General features: G+C 39.5%; 1 protein-coding gene across 1 annotated transcript in view; it reads left to right on the top strand.

The window, feature by feature from the left end:
* Positions 1–10,214: 10,214 nt before the first annotated feature.
* Positions 10,215–23,661, top strand: part of COL3A1 (collagen type III alpha 1 chain) — a 50,821-nt gene continuing 37,374 nt past the window's right edge. The window contains exon 1 of the mRNA XM_051788035.1: positions 10,215–10,433. Within this exon, the coding sequence (XP_051643995.1) occupies positions 10,355–10,433 (79 nt within the window). The 5' untranslated portion in view covers positions 10,215–10,354. The remainder of the gene's footprint in view (positions 10,434–23,661) is intronic.

Below are 23,661 nucleotides of genomic sequence, written 5' to 3'. Positions count from 1 at the left end.
TTCCTTGCCCATTGTATTCCAAAATAGCCAATGCACTAGGTCCAAAGGAAAACTAGTGCACATTGTTAGATTGATAACATTATAAGTTATTCAAGGTCAAATTCTTTGAATTCTTATGGTTTGAAATATTTTTTAATCTTTGCTTAGTAGAAGTTTTAATCCACCCTACTTTTGTATTTTCACAATTACCACATTAGAAGGCTCTTTTGAATATTAAAGTATTGTTGTTGACAGCTTTGTAGCTTTTCAAAGATACTGATGAGATGAACTTTCCTAACGGTCATTTGTATGAAAACAGTATTTTTAAAAGGGTTTAAAATGAGCTCTGAAAAGACATCTCATCCTAACTCTGAAAAGGTTTTTAAAAAAATTAATAGGGGGAGGCTCCGTTCCCCCTACTCCTCCCACGCTTGCATATAGGAAATGTTTGATTTACATATATGTTATTTTTTCACCTGCATGAAATTTTATTTACAGGTTAACAAAAAAAGAATGCGACCAAAATCCACGGTCAAAATTTTGCCTGATGTCTGTTCATCTTCATTAGAAAGCTGCTTTCAGGTAAAATCAATAAATACTCTGATCACTAAAATGATGGTGCCGTAAGTTTGCACTTAACCTGCACACACCTTGTCCTACAGGGCATAGCTAAGCGAGCTTGTTCATATTTTCATTTATCTCAGGGTTCTGGTCAATATGATAAATAATGTTTGAATTCTCCAACTCCACTTGCAGAGTCATCTTCAGATCATATGTTGCTTCATACAGCTTGCCATCTTACTGGATATCAGGTTCTCTGGGGGCACAAACAAAATAATGCTGTAACTAGTGTTTTATTTGTATCATAATATCATCTGCACTAAGGGGTAGGTACACTTAGGCTTTACTGTGACATAAGTTGTGAGATTTTATTTTAAATGGGAGGTAGTGACACTCAAAACTTCTTCGAGATAACATCACCAGGTATCAGATTTTAGTTTTTACGTCATAGCTGCTACAAATTCTTACCAAATATGTCATGAAACGTCAGTTCTCTTGATGTTTCTTGAGGATGCTCAGAGAGGCTTTCTCTTCCCAGCCCCCAGGCCCCAGGGCCAGGGGCTTTGCCACTTGGCTGTGCACGTGGAGGGTGTGCAAGGAAAAGCTGCAAGGCTCTTTAAAACGAAAGGGTCTTTTATTCTGTTTTGCAATGTGGAACCGAGTAAATATTCTTGCCAGTATTTTTTTTTTCATCACTAATAACCTCTAGGGCACTTGTTTTCTATCACGCCCAGGCAAATGTGCGTGCACACAGCTGCAGAAGGCCACTATAAAACTTTGCCTTGAGGGTCGCCCCAGGCTAAAAAGCAATAGAGCAGGCATTGATAGAAAGCATCAATGCAATCAAGCAAGATCCTTCTTTTTGTTTCCCTAAAGCAGCAATCTTGAATCATGAAAGTGGAAGGAATTCCGTTTCCTGAGAAGAACAGGCTGGGGGTGAAAAACCACTCACCATTTGTATTGAAATTTTTTCTATCAGTCAGTGAAATCAGTTAGTTTGTTGATATATTTTGCATTGCAAATGCCTGACTAAGCTTGGAACATAAACATGAACAGCAGTACAGTTCTCTGTAGATTGTACTCACACACTTTTTTAGAAATGTTAACCATTATAAGGATGTTAATTAAATTAATCCCCAGAAGTTTGTTCTACATTGCGAGTGTATTTAATAAATGCCTTTTTGTTTTCTTCAGAAATTCAGCCTAACGTATAGATCTGAATCTGGGGACCTGCACTATCTGGACATTGGTAGAGGACCAATGAATATGCAGCATAAAGCTTTAAAATGTTTTATTGTTTCACTCTCTGATGGCACAACTCTGTTTCCAAATGTACCACGAGTTTGATGGGAATGCCTGTTATATTTCTGAGGAATAATGGTAAGTGTCATTTGGCTGGTGAGGATCAAGTCTGAAGTACGTGGCAACCTCCATAAACTGTAATTCACAAAATATGACACTGGATCAGGACCATGTTCCTGCTCATACCTTTATTTCATGTTTTTAGAAATTATTCCCTCTTCTTTATGCTGTAATTTCCGATTTGATTAAATCAAGGATGGCACTCAGTAAAGTTCTCAGAGATCTACAGATGGTAAATATGTGAAGTAATTAGTCATTCTGAAATTTTATTGCTCTTCCAAAGGAAAATCTTTCCTCCCCTTTCTAAGTAGTTAAAATTGTCATGGATGATACCTTAGGAGCTGGAAATCTCATGGTATGAAGTGGTTTTCTTCAAAATGGCAAAACACAAGGAGGCACAGTAAGGCAGCTTATGGGAAAGATAGTACAATAACAACACTGACCTCCTGGCCTTTATAAATTAGGAAGTGCATTTTCTAAATCAAAACCATCACCAGAAACTCTGGGAATGGAAACAGGCTTAATTGTCTGTTGTACAAAGAACCAGAGGTTTCCGTAACAGCAGGTCAGACTTTCAGTCCTGTGTACGTGTCCACTTGGTTCCGTGCATTCCTGAGAGCTCTGTGCCCTGCTGGCCTCGGGAACAAGCAGAAGCCAGCGGGGGAGATGTGGGGTGGGTGGCAGGGTATTGACACTCTTTCCATGCCAGGGAGTTGCAGAGTTTCCCAGGAGAGGTGGAATTTGAATAGCCTTCGGTTCCCACCAGGGCATCTCTCTGCAACTGAGACTCTCCTGTTGGATCCCAAAATATAATATTTGCAGAGAGAGATTTGAGTGGTCTTTGCAAAAGACCATGGGCTACAGAAGCTGGCAAAACTCCTCTTCACTGACCTCATCCCTGTGGATTCTTCCCCCCTTCTTCAGCAGGATGTGAAGAGACTCCTTGCATGATATTACCACATGTCCTGCCCAAGCCAGAGTCCAAACCCTGATCTCATCAGACCTGTGCAGAAGACCTATTGTACCTTATTTCTCCCTTTGTGTTCTCTGAATCCGTGCATTCTGTAGACCTGAATACCTGTTCCCCCCCGTAAAATCCCCTAGGAAAAAGTGGGTTTTTCCCCATGAGGTAATAGTTAAGACCCCAAATATTTGTTAATCTGGGTTTTTCCCTTATGTCATCCCCTGAAACCCCCTGTTTGTAATAAATCATAATAGTTATAACCCCCTATTGAATATGTAGACCCTAAACCCTTTAAATATGAACTTGTAAATCCAATAAAGCGTTCCAGTTTCTTGTCTTCCTGGGATCATCTTAGCTTTATTGACCTCTGCACTCTCCTCTCCTGTAATGCCAACTGGATGGGCTGAATGCTGCCACTGCAGCAAACATCAGGAAAGAGTGACCCATTTCAGACCTCCAATCTTGGAATAAATACTAACAAGGCAGAGTGGCATTCAACTGAGAGATTCTTTCCACTGCTGCTGCTTCTAATTTTTTGCATGCAGGATTTCTTCAATGGTGTGGGTTTTGGAGCTTGACTGATCTCTAGCAACACTTTGGTGGAATATCCCTTTGGGGACGGGGAGTTCAGCCAGGCTGGGAAGGTCGGGTTGCATGTGTCTTCGTTTATGGCATGCTCTTAATTCTTTGCTCTCAAAATCATGACTATGATACTCTTCTGTAATCATAACACTCACCTTATAGTCTTGTTTTTCAGTGTAATCATACAAGGCCATTCACTGTTCTGCCATTTGAGAAAAAAAGATGTTTATACCATTCAAATATGGATTTAGTTAAATGTAGTGGACCCTTTTCTGAATTTTCTGTGCATGTAGAAAATGATGTGCTGAGAAAAATATGTTCTTCTATTAAGGAATAAGAAGATTTCCCACCTCAAAGCTGATTATTAAAACAAAAAATAATTATATTGTTCCAACAAAAAAGATATATTTCTTCTATTATATTTATTTCTAAATTTCCATCAGATGTAATTGTTAGGAAAGGAGATAGAAAGCATCCCTTGTCTTTAGGAAACAAAGAGTAAATGGATCTCGAATGAGGCATAACCATTTCTTGATTCACAGTATAGTTTGACTCCAATTCATTTGCATGTGTGTTTCAACTAAAAATATGAAAATAATTGTTATTACCACTCTTCATGCCACAGAGTTTGCAGGGATGAAAATGAATGAGTGTGTGGTATTTTCATTTGGTTTTCCAGATGACTCCTCCTAACTATTTTACTTGGTCTCCAGAGTCTACCACAACTTGGTTGTTACTACTTTGGGGTGGTTTTGTGGCATCTTTTCACTCAGAGTATCTAACAAAACTTTCCCACACTTGCCTATGATAGCCCAAACAGTTCTTACTGACATACAGTTGATCTGTTTGAAGTAGGGTTTTCTTTTCCATAATATTAAAATAAAACCTACAAGCCCATATAGAGCTCAGCCATAAAATTAGTTCAGATTAGCAGTAAGCTACATAACTCTATATTTTTTTTAATATCCTTTTTATATGCCATTATACTGGATGTTGTTAGTACAGACCTTTAGGCTCTTAAATACCAGGTGGTGGTTTTTATGTTGTTAGGACAGGATTCATCTCAAAAGGAAAGGTACTTTTAAAACTGCCTGTGAAAAGTGGAATGGATCAACCCATGTATCTAAATTAGGGTCCCAAGTTGTTTCTCTGTGCAGGACATTGGACAGATGAATTTATAAGTGCGGCCATTTTCCCACAGCAGATGTATGATGAGCTCTATGACAATGTGCTGGACTTAACAGAAGAGAAAAGAATGTGACAAGGTCACGGATCAGAAAAAAAAACACCATAAAATAGAAGCCGAGAGAATCCTCGCAGTCAGCTCTCCAGGCCACCCACCCTCCAGCGTGAGCATCATCAGGGCTGGCCCCAGCGTGGTACACTTTCCCTCTTTCCAGAAAAGCAGCTGGATGCTGTTTCTCCGTTCTAGGAAATCAGTGTGCTCTTTGGGACACGTGGAGCACTTACAGTCCAGAAGAGAACGTCATACCTGCCTCGGACTGTCGGCCAGTGAGAACTGGTCTGACTCTATTCCTGATGACCACTACATCATGGTTTTTTTCAGACTGGGATTTCATTTTTAGTGGAAGGTTCTTGTATTGCAACGTTCTCTGACCTACTTGCGCATTTCCAGTGGCTTCATTTAGAGCAGTTTTTGAGTTTTTTTCCAAAATTCAATTGTTTTGCCTCGGTAATTTTTTTTTTTTTGCTTCCCAGCACGTTAATACTGAACAGATCAAGAGTTAAAACATTTAATCCTGCGTTCTGCTGTTTTTTGTTTTTTCTAAAGGATGAGTCATGAGTACGGATGGCCTTTTGTTATTCTTTAGTAAACTCAAACAAGAATATTTATTCTCTCATTAGAAAAAGAATAAATCACCAAACAGAAAAATTTGAAACAGTGATTTTTAAAAGAGCTTGGCTTTATCTTACAGTTATTGTTCTTTTTTATTATTATTATTATTTTAAAAAGACCAAAAAAAAAAAAGAAAAGTGTTCAATTAATGTGCTGGATTGCCCATGCTGAAGCCTAGAGCCTGGAACCTTTTGATGCTGAGGTGCCACATGAGCCAATAACTGAAGTACAATATACTTGAGCTCTTCTGGGAACTACACGTACTGCCTGGAGCCACGATGGTTTGAGCAGAGCCAAGAGTGGCTCATTTGCATAGTGCACCTACACTTGCTACACCAAGCCCGAAGTAGAAAAGACATCCTACTTTTTACAGTAATTCATTCTCAGGCTGCTCTTCTGATGAATTTAACATCATTTTGCTACTTAGAGATATAGCAGAACAGATTTTGTGAAATCACAAATGCACAGTCAGGTTTACTCTTAAATTTACAAATATTTTCCACTATTTTATATTATTTTGGTGTGCAACAATCACAAGCTGCAGAGCACAAAAGCCATTACAAATGGATGTCCTGCCAGAAAGTCTTGCAGCTGTTTCATTAAGTATTTCCTTAGGTGTATAGGACTGTGGTATTTCTTTAAAAAGTGAATGTCTGCTTTTTTTTTTTCAGTTTTACAGAGGAAATCTGGATTGGAGACAAGAAGAAAGGGTTCTTTGCGAAAAGATTTTGACACCTCGGTGAAAAGGAGGAGCATCCTCAGAAGGCACTGAGCCAGTGCTCTGAATTAAGGATTCCATCACTGGCAGCAGGAGTGGGTGCGTGTTCAGTACAGAAAAGCTACGCCCTGGCCACAGATTTTGAATTCCCCAGCTTTCAGTACACCCAGAGGTCATTAAACTCCTTTGGCTGGTGTCCCTCCTGCTGTGAGGAGAAAATGCTGTGGGTGCTGTCTGCTTCACCCGTGTGCAGTCATAATGTTGGCTCTGCCTTTAGAGCCTTCACAGCTGTGCTGTAACACAGTTAGTTCCCAACATGACTCAGATGAAGGATTTTATTTAATCTGTACAGGACTTTGGAAAAAAAAAAAAAAAAGAGGATTTTCGTTTGTGGAAACCTTGAGGATGTGCAAAGCTGAAAAAAGGGCACATGCGAACAAGAGGCTGGATGTCAAAAGCTGATTTCCCATTTTCTTAGGATATAAGTTCAGTGAAAATGGAAAAATGGGAGAATGAAACCATTTCATTGACTTGGCTACCTTTATTCCTTCAATTGTCTGTTAAAGCAACAGTCATAATTTGCATTGCTTCTGGTTCACAAACAGGAACAGTTAAAGAAGTGCAATGGGCTTTTGGTTGTTTGTTTTATTTTCTGGCTCTAAATTCATAGAATCATAGAATCAACCGGTTGGAAAGGACCTTCAAGATCATCAAGTCCAACCCTTGATCCACTACCACCATGGTTTCTAGACCATGGCACTAAGTGCCACATCCAGCCACACTCAGCTTTTCTTTTAGGTTCTTTCCTCCACTGTACCTTCTGTCACTATTTGTACCATTTGCAGTGCTTTATTTCTGTGAAACTATACATTCCTTTTAAAATCTGGAGGTTCTTAAGTATCATTAAAATCCACACTGAACAAAAAATAAATGTCTTGTTCCTGACATAGGGGTGACTACGACAAAATCTGAAGATTCTTTGTTCAGATTAAGCTCTCTTGGAAACAGAGGAGAGCTGCCAGTTGGTTCTACAGGCCAGAACATCAGAACTTTTAAAGTAACCCTTGTATTATTTGCATAAGGACTGACATTTTAGGAAAGTGGACCTGAGGTCACCTGATAAATATGCAAGAATATGTCTCTCATTTGTCCTTCTGAGGCAGAATGCCACTAACCACAAGACTCAAACAGGCACAAGGAACCCCGGGTTCCTTGCAGGAGCAGCATGAATATTCCAATCATCTGATGTAGAGATTACTCTATAGGTTTGAGCTGCACATGGTAGAGATCCTCTTTCATGGTATCTACAGTGGAGCACAAATGTGTTCTGTATCTTTTACAAGTAATTATTCCAAGTCCCTTCATAAAAATGCTCCAGTTTACAATGCTCCAATTTAAAAATGCTCCAAAGTACAATGAGTACTTTTTCCAGTTTGGTCCAGATGCTAAGACATTGCATGCCCAGGAAGCTGAGCATTAACCAAGAGCTACTTACTAAATAATCCAAAGCTGCCTTCAAGACACAAGAGTCAAGAGAGCTGGGTTTCTAGGGGGGCTGTTTCTGTGCAGAGGATGTGAAAAGGAAGCCTTTGTTCATAAAGTGTCCATGGATGTTCAAGGAAAGTGGATGTGCAGGCCATATAATTAAAAGAAAGTGGGGAGTGCCAGTCAAAAGTAATTGACTCATGACAGCAAATGGAAATTTTTGCAGTGTTTTACACCAGAATTCTAAAGTCAATTCACAACCACTGTTGAGTACTAATGAGAAGTTCCAGTGTAGCTGAGCACTGCTATGTGTCATGTATTGAACCACAGCAAATGTACTGCCCAAGGAAGATAAGGTCCACAGGTTATTGGTTTTTATGGGATGTAATCATTGAGTGATATGGACTGTGCTTCTATACCTCAGGATTCATTTCTGTACAGACTCAAGCACACATGTTGATGCTCCAATGCCTATGGCAAATAGTAGGTGTTGTGGATAAATCTGGATTCGTAATCTAGATATAGGCTAGAATATAATGTACAAGGTGCACAACCCAAAACTGTTCTTAGAATTTAAATTTTACTCAAACAGTCAATTGAAGGCAAACATTAGTGAGAATAAGGCAGTCACCAAGAGTGGGGCTTTTTTTTAAGAAATGTAGGGAAATGTGTATTGTGATCAAATGGGCTGAAAAATTTGCAGAACTCAAGAAGAAAGTGGCTTTAAGTCAAAGAATGAATTAATGAATTCATTTATCTTCTTTTTTTCCTTAAATGCGAACACTTATCACATAGCATTCATATATTTCATGAAAACTAAACAATTACTGTGACAAACATTGAGACATTATTACAGAAAATTGAAACTCACCTACATATGACTTTGATAAACCATTAATTTAGTTTAATTTCCATTCCATAGCTGAGAATGCTTGTATCCAGTGTTTGACCTGCTTGTGCATTTCTATTGAAGAGTGACAAAGAAATAAATCTAGGATTTATCTTGAATTTATCTCTTGTTGTTTTATTTTATGTCCTGAGCATAACTCCTCCAAAAGAGGAGAAAACTTTATAGACCAGTGCATAAAAATTTGAAGTATATTCAACAGGAGGCATTTATCTTTGTTGACTGTAGCTACCTGAACGTTACAAACCAAATAACCTAATCTGTTCAGTGATATGATACTGGATATGAAACCCCAAAGCTACAGGAAATACTTCTGCCATTGCAACACAGACAGCGTGGAATATTGGAAGGTACTTAATTAATGAAAGAAAATGGTGTGTAATTCCTTTGAAATATATCAAGTCACTCATACCTGATAAGTATTTAAGACACAGAAGAAACTCTCAGCATATGTTGATAGTGACATTGAATTATTTAAGATCTTTTCATACTTGCTTCAACCTCTTCCACCTCAAGTGACCCCAACAGAAGAGCATGTTTCAGTTTAAGTGCAAATATATTTCAGATGAATAGGTTTTGAAATGAAACCCAATATATATCAGATTAAAAGTTAACCTCAGGCTGCTCTTGTTTTGTGATGCATGCAGAGATATGGGTCCCTTTTTTTGGATGACTGTTCATGGTGCTCAGGAATTATTGATAGGAGGGATGGTTGGTTCCTGGGTCACTGTAATCTCAGTAACACTTCAGAACAAATGAATGAACACCTCTACAGTTAATGACCTGGATCATGTTGATCATTTGAGAGCAGTAATTAGTTTGGTCCTTGTTTTAGCAGAGATGTCCACTTTGACAGAGTTCTGCATTCACTTCGGAGTATCCCAAACTTGTACTTAAAGCTACACTGCCAGCAAAACTACATTCATAACAAAGCCTGCTTAAGCCATTTGATTTGGAAAATAAGTTTGTGGGCTGTGATTTTATTCTCAGTAAAGTTTTGCATGGAGCAAAGAAAGAACTAGGTTTCAAAGGGATTAGTCTCAAGATTTTTTATTTTTTTCTCTCAGCCATACCTTCTTGTTCAAGAAGCAAACAGACAAGGAAAAGGTGGTACTTGTTCTGCATTCCTTCCAAATGTTGTAATGACAGCATCAAACTGAACTATTTGAAAAGTTTTACTTTGGGAAATTAGTTCTTCTGATTTGGGATCTTGATCTTTTTATAATTTTTTTTTTTTATGTTTGCTTTCTCCCCAGATCACACAAAATCCTGTTGGGAGGTGGAAATGGTGACAAAAGTACCGGAACAGAAGTGTTGTGATTTTCAGTCCTTCCTTTCATTAACTCTGATTGCTCATCAGCATAAACATCCAGTTTTGCTCCTCCACTTCTGGGATCCTTTCAGTTCGTGCAGCCACACCAGGTATTTACCTTTTACCTTTGCAAGGAAGCACTAACAATTAAAAATCCTCTTTGGGTTGTACCCACTGACTCCTAATTAACACGAAAAAGTGCTTTGCCCCAGAGGCTTTATCACAGGACTTTTTTTTCCACATGCATATATCTCACATGCAGCACACACTAACTATCCAGACACAGTGTCAGAGTGTGTTTCATACACACACAAAAGTTCCAGATGTGCTGTGTATCTTGTTTAGTTGACTTTATTCTTCTGTAAAGCCAAGAGAAATATTAATCATTCATTTACTGTTAGGGGATGGGTCTTCTTCTCATGTTTCAGTAAAGGGGGTGGAAAAGTAAAGTAAGCCAATTTTTTTCCTATTTAAGGCCAAAGCTGGGGAATGCTTGTGGCTGAGTTCTGTACATGGCCCGGTGCTGGAAGGGCAGGGAACAACCGATGTTGCTATTTTGAATAGATTTTTTTTCTTCCCCCCCATTTTTATTTTTGCACAGAGAGTCTCATGTCTAATATTTAGGCATGATGAGCTCTGTGCAAAAAGTAACTTTGCTCATTCTTGCCGTGTTTCAACCCTCAGTTATTTTGGCACAACAAGTTGGTGAGTAATTCAAGCTTCTTATGCTTTTATTTTTCATTTTTACCAATAATTTTAGTAGCTTGTAAGAAATGTGCATTCACAAATCTCACCGGAACACTTTTCCTTCACTGGTTCAGCAGTCAGATATTTCTTGGTGAAGCTGAAAGTTGCAGGGGTTTGCATTTTCATCCCAAAGTTTTCTCTTTGCTTTGCTTTCTTTACAGTTAGAAGCACTGTACAGTGCTGTCTGCCTTGGCTGCATTTGTTCTTGTTCTTACTTGTTTTCCTACTACAGACACCGGAGAGATTTTAAGCTATTTCTTTTAACTCTTGGAATGACATTTCAACTGTTAGCTCTGTGCTGCCTGGAAGTTTTTTGTCACAAGCTGTAAGTCTTTGCTTCCAGCTATTTTGTTTGAACTTCTCCTTTGTACTTGTTTGTTTTCGACTGGCAGCAAGGGGGTTTCTTTAAACAATTTGCTTGCAAAAAAAAAGAGCCTTTAAATTCTAACCAGTTTTCATGAAGGAGCTTTTAAGATTGATATATGAAAATATGTCAGCTTACAGGATTTTTACTTTGGCATAAAACAGGAAAATTAATTCTCTCAGCTGCAATAGTTTGAATTGGGCATCTGCAGGCTGTTTCAGTCCCTCACGAGACTGATTAGCAGCTGATGGTATTTGGAAGTCCATGCAAGTATGTGTGTGCATGTTTACAGAGAGCAAGAATACCAAAATTCTAACTGAACATGGAATTTAGAGGGGGGGAAACTACTTTGTATACAATAATTCAACTTAGAGTGAAGATAAGTGTGGTATGAGTATTTAAGTTAAACAGATGACATTCCACAAGTTCATCTGACCTTTTTTGGATGTGCTCTGTTCCTGCTTGCCAGACATTGTAAACCAGGCTGTCCTTAAAATGAAACTTTTTTTTCTTTCATGAAAATATGAGAGATTGGCAATGTAGTTATTCCTGCATGGAGGCAATGAATAACCTTCCAAATAACTCGATAAGCAGCAGCCAGAGAAACTGTAGTGCTGCAAAGGAGAGCCAAATGCCTCTAAAACCACACCCTGCACTGCTCTGTATGACACAAATCAGGAACATGATTACTTTAGCCACTTCATGGCAAATCCTCATCATACCTGTAAAGGCACCTCCTCTGCCGAGGGGGTGACTGTGAGTCCACCAGAAGGCAGTGGAGCAGCCAGAGCTCAGGGGGATCCTGCCTGAGCAAATCAGGCAACACCCTCTGCAACAGCAGCGTGCCCAGACACCAGCCTCCTCTCCAAGCACAGACACAAGCTAAGCTTAGGTATCTTTAAACAAAAACCAACAAAACAATGCAAATAAAGATGTTCTGTAGAGAGAAAACATAATTTACTGTGAACTGGGGCTTTTCTGTTTCTGCTTGGCCAGTATATAAACTCTCTCTCCAATAATGTTCAGTGAAGATTATAGAATTCGGTCAAGATTGTAGAATTTGAGCAACCATATGCTGTGACTTTGCTTACAGCAGCAGATAATATATATATTGTGTGTATTTAACATGCATTATGTGTACTTTTATATAACTATCTTCAGGGGGATAAGGACTAAGGGACGATCCAATACAAAAAAAAGGAACATTAATTTTATTTCTCCCAACAAACAAATCCCCCCTGAGTGTCAGGTCTCCTTCCCTCACTTATTTCCCTGAACATTTCTGAGTTGCATGACATGTTTGACTCAAGAAATGGTAAATTTTGGGTAGAAGAACCATATACAAACGAAGTGTGAAGGAGTATTCTCATTTCTCTGCCACATTCCTGTTTCATGGTGTTGTAACATTTCCTTACTGGGCTAACTTCCATACTACTTACAGGGATGAGGTTGGAGAGAGAGACTGATAAATCACTAGTTATGCCTTAAAAAATTGGATTCTCTCCTCTCTTTGGAATGCTTCTTTCCACACATTTGAATATGCTTTTCTCACAGAAAATAACAATTGAAGGAGTTGATTATTGGCACCACTGACTCACGTGCAGGGCAGCAATGGACTGGGAAAGCAAATTTTCCATGACTGAAAAGAGAATTTCCAGACATGCTAAAATGCACTCTCTTGTCAAGAAAAATGTTTATATGGTTAGTATCAAATGTAAGTCAATATAAAATTTTCCTTGGAAAAGCCTACCAGGAGACAAGACTTGGCAAGATATTAAGGAAACTGCTCGGTATACACTAAGTTTAGGATAGTCAGATGTACCCTTGGGCTATGTGTTTCTTTGTCTTGCTGTAATAGCTTGGAAGGGAGATTTGAGCACAGCCTCAGGCTAAACCTTCTCAAAAGCTGGGGAGCTGGATATTGTGGAACCAGGAATATTCTGTGACTTCCATGACCAAAAGCTGGGTCACACCGGGGTGTTTGTAGCCAGCGGGTGAAACCACCTTGACACAATCCAGGTTTTCTGGTGGGTGTCAGGTTACTGTAAGGGGCTTTCAAGATAAAATGCCTTCTGGTGGTTGACAGGACATGGAGCTGATGCTTCAGGCGCAACAGATGAGTCAGATTCCAGCAATATTTCTTCAGTTCCACTGTTTGAAGGCACCTCTACATTCTGCATATTAAACTACTAAAAAGTGTAAGAACTTGGAATGTTTCTTGAGGAAAGAAATTCATCCTCTACCCAGCCAGCAGGATTTGTGAAAAGCATTTGCTAGCCTTACTATATACTCTCATCTCATTTATCTTGAGTTTGTAGTCAACCAAGACAGCTACTTCCAGAAGACAGAATAAATTTTAGCTAGACAGACTGGAGATATTTGGCAGTTTCCACCTACTACAAAAGAAGCACATCCCCAGCCCCCTTACATGAGTGCCAAAAAGGAAGTTAGATGGATTTGGGCCTGTCTCATCTTCATCTGCAATGCTTAAAGGACACCTCAGTCACCTGGAGTGGGACACTTCTTGTAGGTACACCCAGTAGTCCTTGAGGAACTTAACTGAGGTCATCAGGAAAACTCTGCTGCTGTGAAAGCAGAGTGAGAGCAACGCCAGAAACCCTTCAGGATTATTCCAAATAATTTTTCCCTCTAATATAATTTACTGTTTTCCTTGTAATGTAAGTATTATCTTGGATGTTTGGTCAGGAAACTCATTTCTGAGGTAATGACTGAATCCTCAAATACCTCTGAACAAACTTATTGGCCTTTCATATTACTTTCAGTCACAACTGACAGTTTTAAAATGAAATATAACCATTACATGTAGGGTCCTGAAGGCAGCATGCAAATGACTTTTCATGCTGAGCACCCACTTCTGATCCTTGATAAAAGGCTGATATTTTAGGAAAACTTGTAAAAGGCTGACTTGACCATTTTACTTCTTTTATTAACTGGGAAGGATTAGATAGGTTATGAAGTGGGTGGGTACTGTACAGATGCAGTTTATTTGTGAGACTGCCAGACTGTCATGTTTAGCAATTAGCTCCCTGTAACACTGCACATGTGTGTTCTTTGTTGATAAAGTGCTAGTTTAAGGTAAATTCTAACAACAGTCAGAACTCTCTTTCCTCAAAGGTCTTGGTAACACAGAAAACATCTCCTCCACAGTTTTGACAGTAAAACCAGATGATGTGTGCCTGTATGCCAACAGATAATTAACTATCATAAATTATCTGGACTATGTGAAGTAATGAAATATCAGGGGTCTACTCCTCTTCTTCCATTTTTCCTAAGTGGTTTTTGGTGAGCACACGGCAGACAAGGTTATGCTTAGGAAAATTAAAACATTCCTTTCTGGTATGGAAAAATCATGCTAAATGAAAGCCTGGGGAATCCACCCCCTCTAAACATTATATATATGTTCTTGGAAATATGACAAATTTCATAAACACATTTTATATCACACATCCCTGGAACACATTAGCCTTAGGAAAATGAGACTATTATATAACCCTTTCATTATTTTCCAGATTTATTTTTGAGCTGAGACCAAATCACCAAATCTACATAGACTGATTTTTTTAAAAGAGGAGGTGGAGTTGGAAACATCCACTGCTTTATTACGGGGGGAAGAAGCAGAGGTAGAAGGGTGTTGTCTCTGGCACAAATATCACTGTTGATGCCTCAGTCAGAGTAGATACAGTTGCTCTCTTAGTGCTGTAGATTACAAGCAAATCCTATTTCCTCTTCCAGTTTCTCTTGCAATGTTGAGGTTTGAAATCAGCAGTCAGGTGTCACTAGCAAACTCTTAGCCTTGCACAACAGTTGGGTGCTAGCTTTAATTAATGCTATCCAAGAGAAAGAAAGGAGTGAATTAATATCTTTTTTTTTCGTTTCACACACTGGTTGAGAAACCAGAGATGTTAGTCATTGTCCCAGTTATGTTATGATATTGTTCACACAGCACCAAGACTGTCTGAGTTCAAGAAACGTTTGGACAACGTTCTCAGGTGCATGAAGGGATTCTTGGGGTGTCTGGAGTGGGGCCAGGAGATGGACTTGATGATCCTGATGGGTGGCTTTCAACTCAGCATATTCTGTGATTCCACTCCTTGTTTTAATCAAAAATCTGCAGAAAATGGGACCTACCTGGCTCCATAATTGAGACGCTGCACCAAGGGTCAGTAACAGAAATGATGCAGACTGTCATTTAGCACTGGATTAAAAGCAATCTCTTCAGAGTTGAAAGGTTCAGTCCACCAGTAGGGGCTAACAATAACAAAGCACACTTTCCCAGGCTAGTGGGCACCAGGAAAACTGTATTGCTCTTGATGTTTTTATGGCAGATTCACAGTCTGGAGAAGAGCACAAGTCACAGCAGCTCTTACAGTTGCAAGTCTTAATTTGTTGATTTGAAATAATAAGCCATCAAAACCCACAGAATTAGAAATCAGTCCAATGTTCATACCCATTAATACTCAAGATTATGCTGTCCTTTAGTCATGTTTGTTTAAGAAACTAGGCAAAAAATCTCAGCTAAATAAAGGGAAATTGTTGGCAATGGCAAAGAAGTATTGTTAACAAAATGGGGTTTTTTGGTCTTGAAGTAACTGGATTAGGGTCCCACATCATTGCAGTTCAATGTGATGGGGCAAAATTCAATTCATTATTGGTAGCACCCAAGAAAATAAAACTCAAACTTGAAAAGGGTATAATAAAGTCTGTTTTGATTCAGCATTGCAACTGTTAGCTCATTCTCTCTGTAGCAGCTAGGTAAATTTTAGATTGCACGACCCTAACACAGTTTAGAGTTCAGTACCTACCACCAACTGTCTATAGTTTTGAGACATTCTGACTTTGGGTTTTGGCAGATGATAATAACCTTCAACCAAATCAGAACAAAAACTTCAGTGTCATCATTTTACCTGCTGCAATATTTTACCAGCCTACCTCTCCTTCAACATAGCCATCATAATATACCTTGTACGGAAGGAGAACTGGGCACAGGTGTGATTCCTTCTGCAGGAGAGGTACAAGAAGTGTTATTTTACTTCTGTACCTTCAGGTCAGGCTGTTGAGGGGGTCATGGAGAGGTGCAGCAGAATGCTGCAGCCCCTGGCCCTCGGCACGCTGCCCGTCTCCAGCTGAGTGGATCCAGTGGATTCCTCCTGGAGGGAGGGCAGTTTGGGCCATGCTTGTCCCAGTGATGTTGTCTCTGTTACAGAGATGCTGCTGTTGGTTTCCTGTGGCCATGCTGCTCCTAGATATGGGAGCCAGTGCTGGTTTGGTTACTGCTGCACAACAACTACTTCTCTATGGATTTTCTTTCTTCCATTGATGCACAGGGTTTGTGAAGCTTTGCTTTCTGTCCCCTCTATGGCTTCCCTGACGAGAGATGTGTTGTCCCTGTAAAAATCTATAAGGAATTCCCATGGAATTTCCTGACCTTTTTCCGTTCAGCACAGTGGGATACCTAATGTTTCAGGGAAATAAGATTTCTATACTTATGTGTGGGGACTACGCTATTAATATTTCTCACATTGCTATGAGACTATGTAACAATTTTAAATATTAACCCCTGCATTGCTCCTGGTTATGGCAAATCAGCTGATAATCTCCACAGGCAGGAAAAAATTACATGTTACAGGAGTCAGAAAATCTCTTCTGCATGTTCAAAAGAGAGACAGAGAGGTGTACGTATCCTATCTTAAATGTTGAAAAGGTGTAAGGAGGAATGAGATCCATCATTGAGGAGATGGAATGAGGAACACATCTGTCACACAGAAGCATAGTAAATATAAATTAAATTTATATTTTCAAGCAGTCATTATTTTTTCTCATCTTGTATTTCATAGGAAAGGTTCTTTCCATTTTGCTTTGAGAAAACCTAACCTACTTCCAACCACTGATCTTATTTATTTTCACTTCAGAGCCAATCTTGTCTCCAAGTTTGCAAAGTGGAAGCCTCTGCCTGTTTCATGTCAACATGACAATGGAAAACATGATATAACCCCCTCCAACAACAACCGTTTGTTGGCTTTAGTTTGGATAAACTTGAGCTCTGGGACTTCTGGCTTTGTTTAGTTTAGCAGAGGAGATTCCTTTCAGATTAGCTCAGAGACTACTTCCATTTTCCCTCATTTACGTCAAACCCTTCATTTAAACATGAACTATCAGAATGAGATTGAAAATGGTACTTCCTTTAACAATGCCTGCACATTTTTGTCTTCCTTTGATTCACACAAGTGCTCCATGAAGAGGTGTCTGCCAGGGAGGAGAAAGCATGCACAGGACACCGAACAGGAAGAATGTGAGGATAATGAAAAGTTATATGTTTTAAGGCTGAATGTGGGTTTTTTTCTTTTGAAATCCTAGGCCTTCTCTTACAGCTAAAGAGGCGCCCAAACAACTGCTATGAAATGAAGGATGTGACTTGTAGATTTAAGAGTTTAGCTGAGTTTGTACCAGAGTTGTCTTCAGCACAACAGGAGACCCATCCCTTTCTGCTGCTGGATTTCTCTTTCAGTCACTGTGCATCCCATCTTAGAGGGTGGCACTGGCATCCCTTCTCTCCTGTCAGGCAATGAAAGATTTCCTTCCACGTGCAAACCCCCTGTGGGCTGCTGTGGTACCTCCAGGCACCGCTTTGTTCCCAATCTCAGCCCCGCAAAGGGCGGCAGAATCACAGGAACATCCCGTGCACGTTTGGAGCAGTAGATATGAAAGGGTGATCTGTGCCTGGAAACTACTTCCCACAGCATTTCAGTGCTGGCAGTTCTTGGAAAACTTCGGGACATAATTAGTTCCCACTGCAACTCCCTGCAGTTCACGCCCAGTGACCAGTCGGTGCATTAGAAGGCTGTCTGCTGCAAAAATCTCTTTTTTTCTCTTTTCTTTCCCTTTGTGCTGCTTCTTCTCATTTCCTTCTTTCCATTTTCTTTTAGGAAAACAGGCAAGAGCAAAATTGCATCCCCTTTTTTAAACAGACACAACAGAACAATTGCTCACCCGAACAAAGTTAATGGGAAATATGGGAAGCATCGCTCATTGTTCCTTTGTTGTTCAGTGCAATTGCCACACTGAGCATCAAAGGAGAATAAACTACATACCCCATGCCTTCTTTAGCTGTAAGCAGCAAAAATAGGATTCATATTTTCTTGGGAAACACTTTTATGTTCATGAGAGGCTCTTTTTTTAAAAAAAAATATATATATATTTTCTGTGTTTGGCTTTAAATCTACTGTATGGTGTTTGCTTGTTTCCCTGCAGAGCAGTAGTCATTCTGTGCCAGCTGTTTAAGAATGTCCTAGTGAAAGCAAACAATGGGCTGTGTAGTGGGAATTGCAAATCTTTGAAAAGAGTAATTGAAATCTGCTCAGACATTTTGAAGATTCTTTGCACAATATCCTAAGCCTGTTCGTGGCTTAGCTGTTGGCAGGGTGGTCCTCTTTGTAGATCCCTCTTTTTAGTAAGAACAGAATAGCATAAATATGGAGGAGGGGGAGGAAAAAAGGAAAGAAGAGAGGTTTTCAAGTCCAACTGATTATTTTCCTGTTACAGCAGCTGAGAGAAAGAATGATATAACCATCTTCCAGTGAAGAATCAAAAAAAAAACACCCAAAACTGTACAGAACCTTTTCATTTATCAGGTATTCTCTGGCTCTGGGTCTTCCACTCATACCTTTTAAGGGCTGTGGCAGATAAACTGTGGTGGATCTGGTTGTGTCTGCTGAAGATGTTCCAGCCCTCCTCTGCTATGCACTGCTGTTTTTTCTCAGCCTATGCCAGCTGATGTTGCTGCACAGAGCAGGGAGAGCTAAATGTGTGCCAGGCTTCAGGCAGCCACTTCAGTAGCAAAGCCTCTGACCTCTGATATTAATAAAAAGTCAGCTCTCTGCTGACTCTTCACTGCACTAAAAGTGTGAATTTTCACCTCACAGGGGAATTACTTCAGGAGATTCTTAAGTCTTTGTATTTGAAAAATGGCCAGGCATAGATCTTGATACTTAAAAGTGGCCCCAAAATTAAGAAAATTGTCTTTGGTACCCTGAGAAAACCCTCACAATACTCACTTTAGTAGCCCTAGGAAGTTGACAATAAGAACGTTGTATCCAGTGTACAAATAGCCATTTAATATCCTGTATGAGGCAGATTAAGAAGAATTTCAAACACTGCCATTTGTATCCAACAAACTGTCTGAAATGGATGTGGGGTGAATTAGTACAAACTGGAATAAGGAGTGAATGGATATAAGTGTTTTGCAGATGAAATTAGGTTAATGATACTCTCTGCATTCGAAATCCCACCATGACCTTCTAAATTACAAATACCTTTAATTTTTTGGCAGCCAGAGATACAACTCCTTTTCTTTAGACAATATGCCAGAGTGCTTTAATCCTTCACAGGAATATGAAACACAAGAACCAAACCCTTCATTTACTTCCAACTTCTGAAATTACAGGGAAAACAATAAAATTGTGCAGGGACTTATGCTAGCATAGAATTTGACCCCCTACTGCTTTAATCATCTCTGATGTAAATTCACTATGGCCATGGAGTTATATTGGGGCTGACTTTGTCCAAGGTATCTGAATATATAAATGATATTACCACATGTACTATTCTGCATTGTAACATTTCCCATCTGCTTCAGCCTCAGGAGAGAATCACTGAATCAAGCTGATTTCTTCCAAGGCAAAGCACAGAAACAACATTGCATAAATTTGTTAGTCCTTTCACAGAGCTGAGGGGAAGGAGAGGATCACGTCCCACTTAAAATTTTAATCACCCGACAAAAACAGTTTTAATTACAAAGTTAGGAAATTCAAAACAAAAACCATACATTTTTCCCCACATAACCTTTGGGTTTGATCATGTGAAAAGCTTAAAGCATCTTGAATTAAGTAGCTCAGTGCTTTACATGGGGGGCTGTGAAGAGCAAACAGTAACAGCTCTCTATTTCCGTTCATTCCCTTTCACGTAGCAGATCAGAAGCTGACTCTCACTTTTATGATGCCTTGGATCTGTCAGAGTGCTTGTACAGTCTGGGAAACAGTGTACACAATGTCTTTTCCAGCTTTTCATTATTCTTCCCAGGACAGACCTACTGCAATGAATGTTGCAAAGAATGCTCCAGTGTTATAAAATATTCCTGGTCCTAGCTAAAATCAGAAACACAGGAGTATGACTTTGAGCTATACCTTTTTTCTAAAGTTCTGACAAAATCCTATATTTTATTAATTTTTTCCACTTAATTGATCCTAATAATGTTGAGCTTGAAGCTATTGCTTTTCTTTAGAAATATGGAATACAATTGGAAGTGGTCAAGTGTTCAAAACAAGATTACTCTGACAATTGGATTCTGACTGTATAAGTCTTCACTGACTACCCAAGGAATGGGCAGGATGTATGTTTAAAGAAACTAATAAATCCATTAAATCATCAGTAATCGTATTAAACCTTGAATTTATATCAGTTTCTGCTTGGTTTAAGACACACAAACCTTTGTGCCATTTGGCATCATTGACTAAAGACAAGAACACATTAAAATCAGATTACTGCAGGGTAATAAGAATCTATGCCAGTGTTACAACGAAAGAGCCACAGATGAAGTGCTTGCAGCCTGTTGCTTATTTTTAGAGTGACACCAAATGGCACAAAAGGTGATGTGCCAAAAAATATTGTAATGTAAGAACAGAGGGGGTGGAAAAATCTCGTGGGCATTTTACCAATAACTGGAAGAATAACTGAAGAATTATGAAATGCTCTCTCTAATTGAATGCACTGAACTAAGATGAAATTCTTTCTTACTTTGAGTCCTGGTCTAATTCAAATGGTTATCCTTATTAAAAGATTTGATCTCTCAGGCACTGAAGAGCTCTGGTTCCTACCATAATAATTAGAAGTTGATGTTCTTTAGGCTGATTGAAAGCCCAGTAAAATCAAGTGAGGTTCTGATCAGGCAGTGATTACCCTTAACCAGGAAGGAATTATCTGCATTCTGCAGCTTATGGCTAAAAGAGGTTAATCTCTACTAAAAAGACAGAAGTATAAATATAATTGAGTGACAGAGTCAACCTGTCGATAGAAGACTTTGGAAAGGAAATCCCAGAATAACATCTCAGTAGAGATGTCATTCAGGAATATCTTCCTCCCTTGCAAAAACCAATATAGGCCGTGATGTTGTCAAGGAATAGCTTAGAACAAAAGGAATATAACCATCTCTTGCATCCATCAGACATTTCCTCAAAATGACTTTTATGAGTCCAGAAACAGAGACAACAATTCTCTGGGCAAGCCCCAAAAAGAAGCATGGTGATAGATATACAGCAGTCTGCTCCATCCTGCCCCTTGTGTGACTCAGCCTGAAACAACAGTTCTGCCAAAACCAACCCCCACCAACTAAAAAACCCGAGAAACCTTCTTGAACTTTCTTTGTTTATTAGCAGTTTTGAAGCAAGGAAACTCTTCTGCCATTGTTTCTCACCCTGGACACCAGCTGAAGCCAGAGAGGCTGTTGTGTAACAGTATCACTGATGGGATACTGCTGGTCACTATTTCCTTGCAGCACTGCTGGGGCAGGCTGACCTTTAGAAGTTGTATGAAGAACATCATTCCAGGATGTCAGCATGCGTGCCCAAACAGAGCAATTTGTGAAATAGAAATGCTGAGGCAAAACAATGTGACAGATTCAACTCCTTTAGACCACATTACCTTTGAAAAGAACAACAACCCCCTGAAGATAAAGCAGGAAAATTAGAGTTCTTAAATCACATTTTGAAAGATTAGAAAAAAAGCCAATCATCTGCAAGAAAAATGGAGGCAATTTGTGTTTTACTTGGTAGTAAATATCCTTAAGATACATTTCTAAAACGTTTAAAGACTGCAGAAAGGTTGCAGCACTTGTAGCGTATAAAGACGAAGGAAGGGAACAAGAAATTATTTGTTTAAAATACAAGTACTTGCTTGTTTCAGTGTAGGCCTGGCTTTCTCTTATTTATTTTGTAATCTGATAGATAGATTAGGTGGGTGTCAGAGTAAGGACAGTTTGATTGTGTGACATAAGGATCCTGAGCCCGAGAATTCAGCCTCTTCCATGCATTGCCAGTGGAACAGTGCGTGACTCCACGCCACAATACTGCTGACAGACAAGGGCTGTATTATGCTTAACCAGCATTCTTTTATGCAGCTTTCTCTTTCTTACTCTGCATGTGAGAAAAGGGGAAAACTGGGGCTGGCGCTGTGGCAGGACTGTTCCAACGCCAGCTTTCTTGGCAGACAAGCATCTCCAGTAGTAAGAAAGCTTTGGTTTCATTCTGAAAGCCGTTCCTTTTGGTGTGAAACTTGGGAAATCTGTGAACTATTCATTCATTCTTTTCCATTCCACCTGGTAGCAGTTCTTCATGCTCTACAGCTCGTGGAGCAGGAAAGGATTTTTAAGATAGAGCCGCTCCAATTCTTCACGGTCTGCATTTAAGTGATTTATAAGTTGAGGATTCTTTCCTGGTACCTCTGATCACTTGCTGGACAAGTCTTACAAAGTGTTACCTGAAAATGTCCTAATAGGTAGGGATGCCCAAACTGACCCTTATGTCCTCATGCACTGTGTGAAGTAGACTCAATTTGTTGTTTAAAGACAATTCCAGCTGAAAGAATGTCTGAAGGCCTTGCTGTTGAAAAAAGATCCCACATGTTAAACCATTTCTGTTCCTTTATTTCCATCTCTTTTTCTGACTCCCTGAAAAAGAGAGTATTTCAGACTTTTCTGAGTACTCAGCCCTTACCTGAGAGGAGAACAGGCCAACAAGCCCGGCCGTTCTGGCTCAGCAAGCCAATTCATTCATTATGACAGTCCTTTTGTTTCCATTACTAATGATGGGATAGAACGAGCATGTTTGGGTTTCTTATAAACATCATCATAATACCAGACAGGCAGCCCAAACCATTTGCTTTGAGGTAGACTCTGTGGCATTCTTTTCTGCTCAGTAAATGGAAAGCAACATTTGCTGCAGATGTTGGGATGGATTCCTCCATCTACTCCACTGCAGGGGAGAATGATAGCATTTCCACTGAAAATAGGCAACACATCTCCTTTCTGCTTTGTCCCTTGGTTAAACAGTGTACCAAACAGTGCTGGAGCATGTAATTAATAAATGTATTTACTATGGAAGAAATGTAAAACAACTTTTGAAGTAGTCATCCTGTAAAGCAAATGAGCAAAACCAGGTCAGAGTAAGGAAGCACAGGCTTTGTACAGTTAAAAAGCAACAGAAAGACCCTTCTTGGCTTCACCAGGCTTTGGATCCAGTCAGAGGCAAGGCCTCCTTCATGTCAGTGCTTTAGCCTTTACCAAATTCACTTTAAACACAGCAAAAACTGTTTGACTCATTATATTTGCGATCGGATTCTCACAGATCAAAGCCCCTCAGTTTTGTTTCCCAAGCCATCATCAGGCGGCTGCTGGAGGATCATGAGTCACCTCTGTGTGGACTATTGCCCTTTCTGAGGCAGAACCAGACAAATTCAAGATGTTCTTTAATTTCTAACCATTTAGTCACATCTCTGCAAATGGGATGTATGAGTCTGCTCCTAATGCAAAAGCTGGACATTTGCTCTATCCAAAGTGGAAAAGCCTGTGGTTTTTGAGGATACTATTAGGAAATTTTTTCCTTTTGCCATGTAATTGTGGTTAAGTCACGATCATGGTGCTTGCACAAATGCAAAGCCAAAAGCAGCTACAAAACAGGTCAGCTTCCCAGTTCATAGCACTTGATAACAAATTCCCATTCACCTCACTGGGGTTGGGGTTGTGTCCCATATGAC

The sequence above is a fragment of the Manacus candei genome, unplaced genomic scaffold, assembly GCF_025592945.1.
Source record: "Manacus candei isolate 608988 ecotype Guabito, Panama unplaced genomic scaffold, ASM2559294v1 h1tg000023l, whole genome shotgun sequence".
Classification (NCBI taxonomy): Eukaryota; Metazoa; Chordata; class Aves; order Passeriformes; family Pipridae; genus Manacus; species Manacus candei.
The sequence above is the reverse complement of the archived record's forward strand: the minus strand, read 5'-3'. Positions and strand labels throughout refer to the sequence as shown.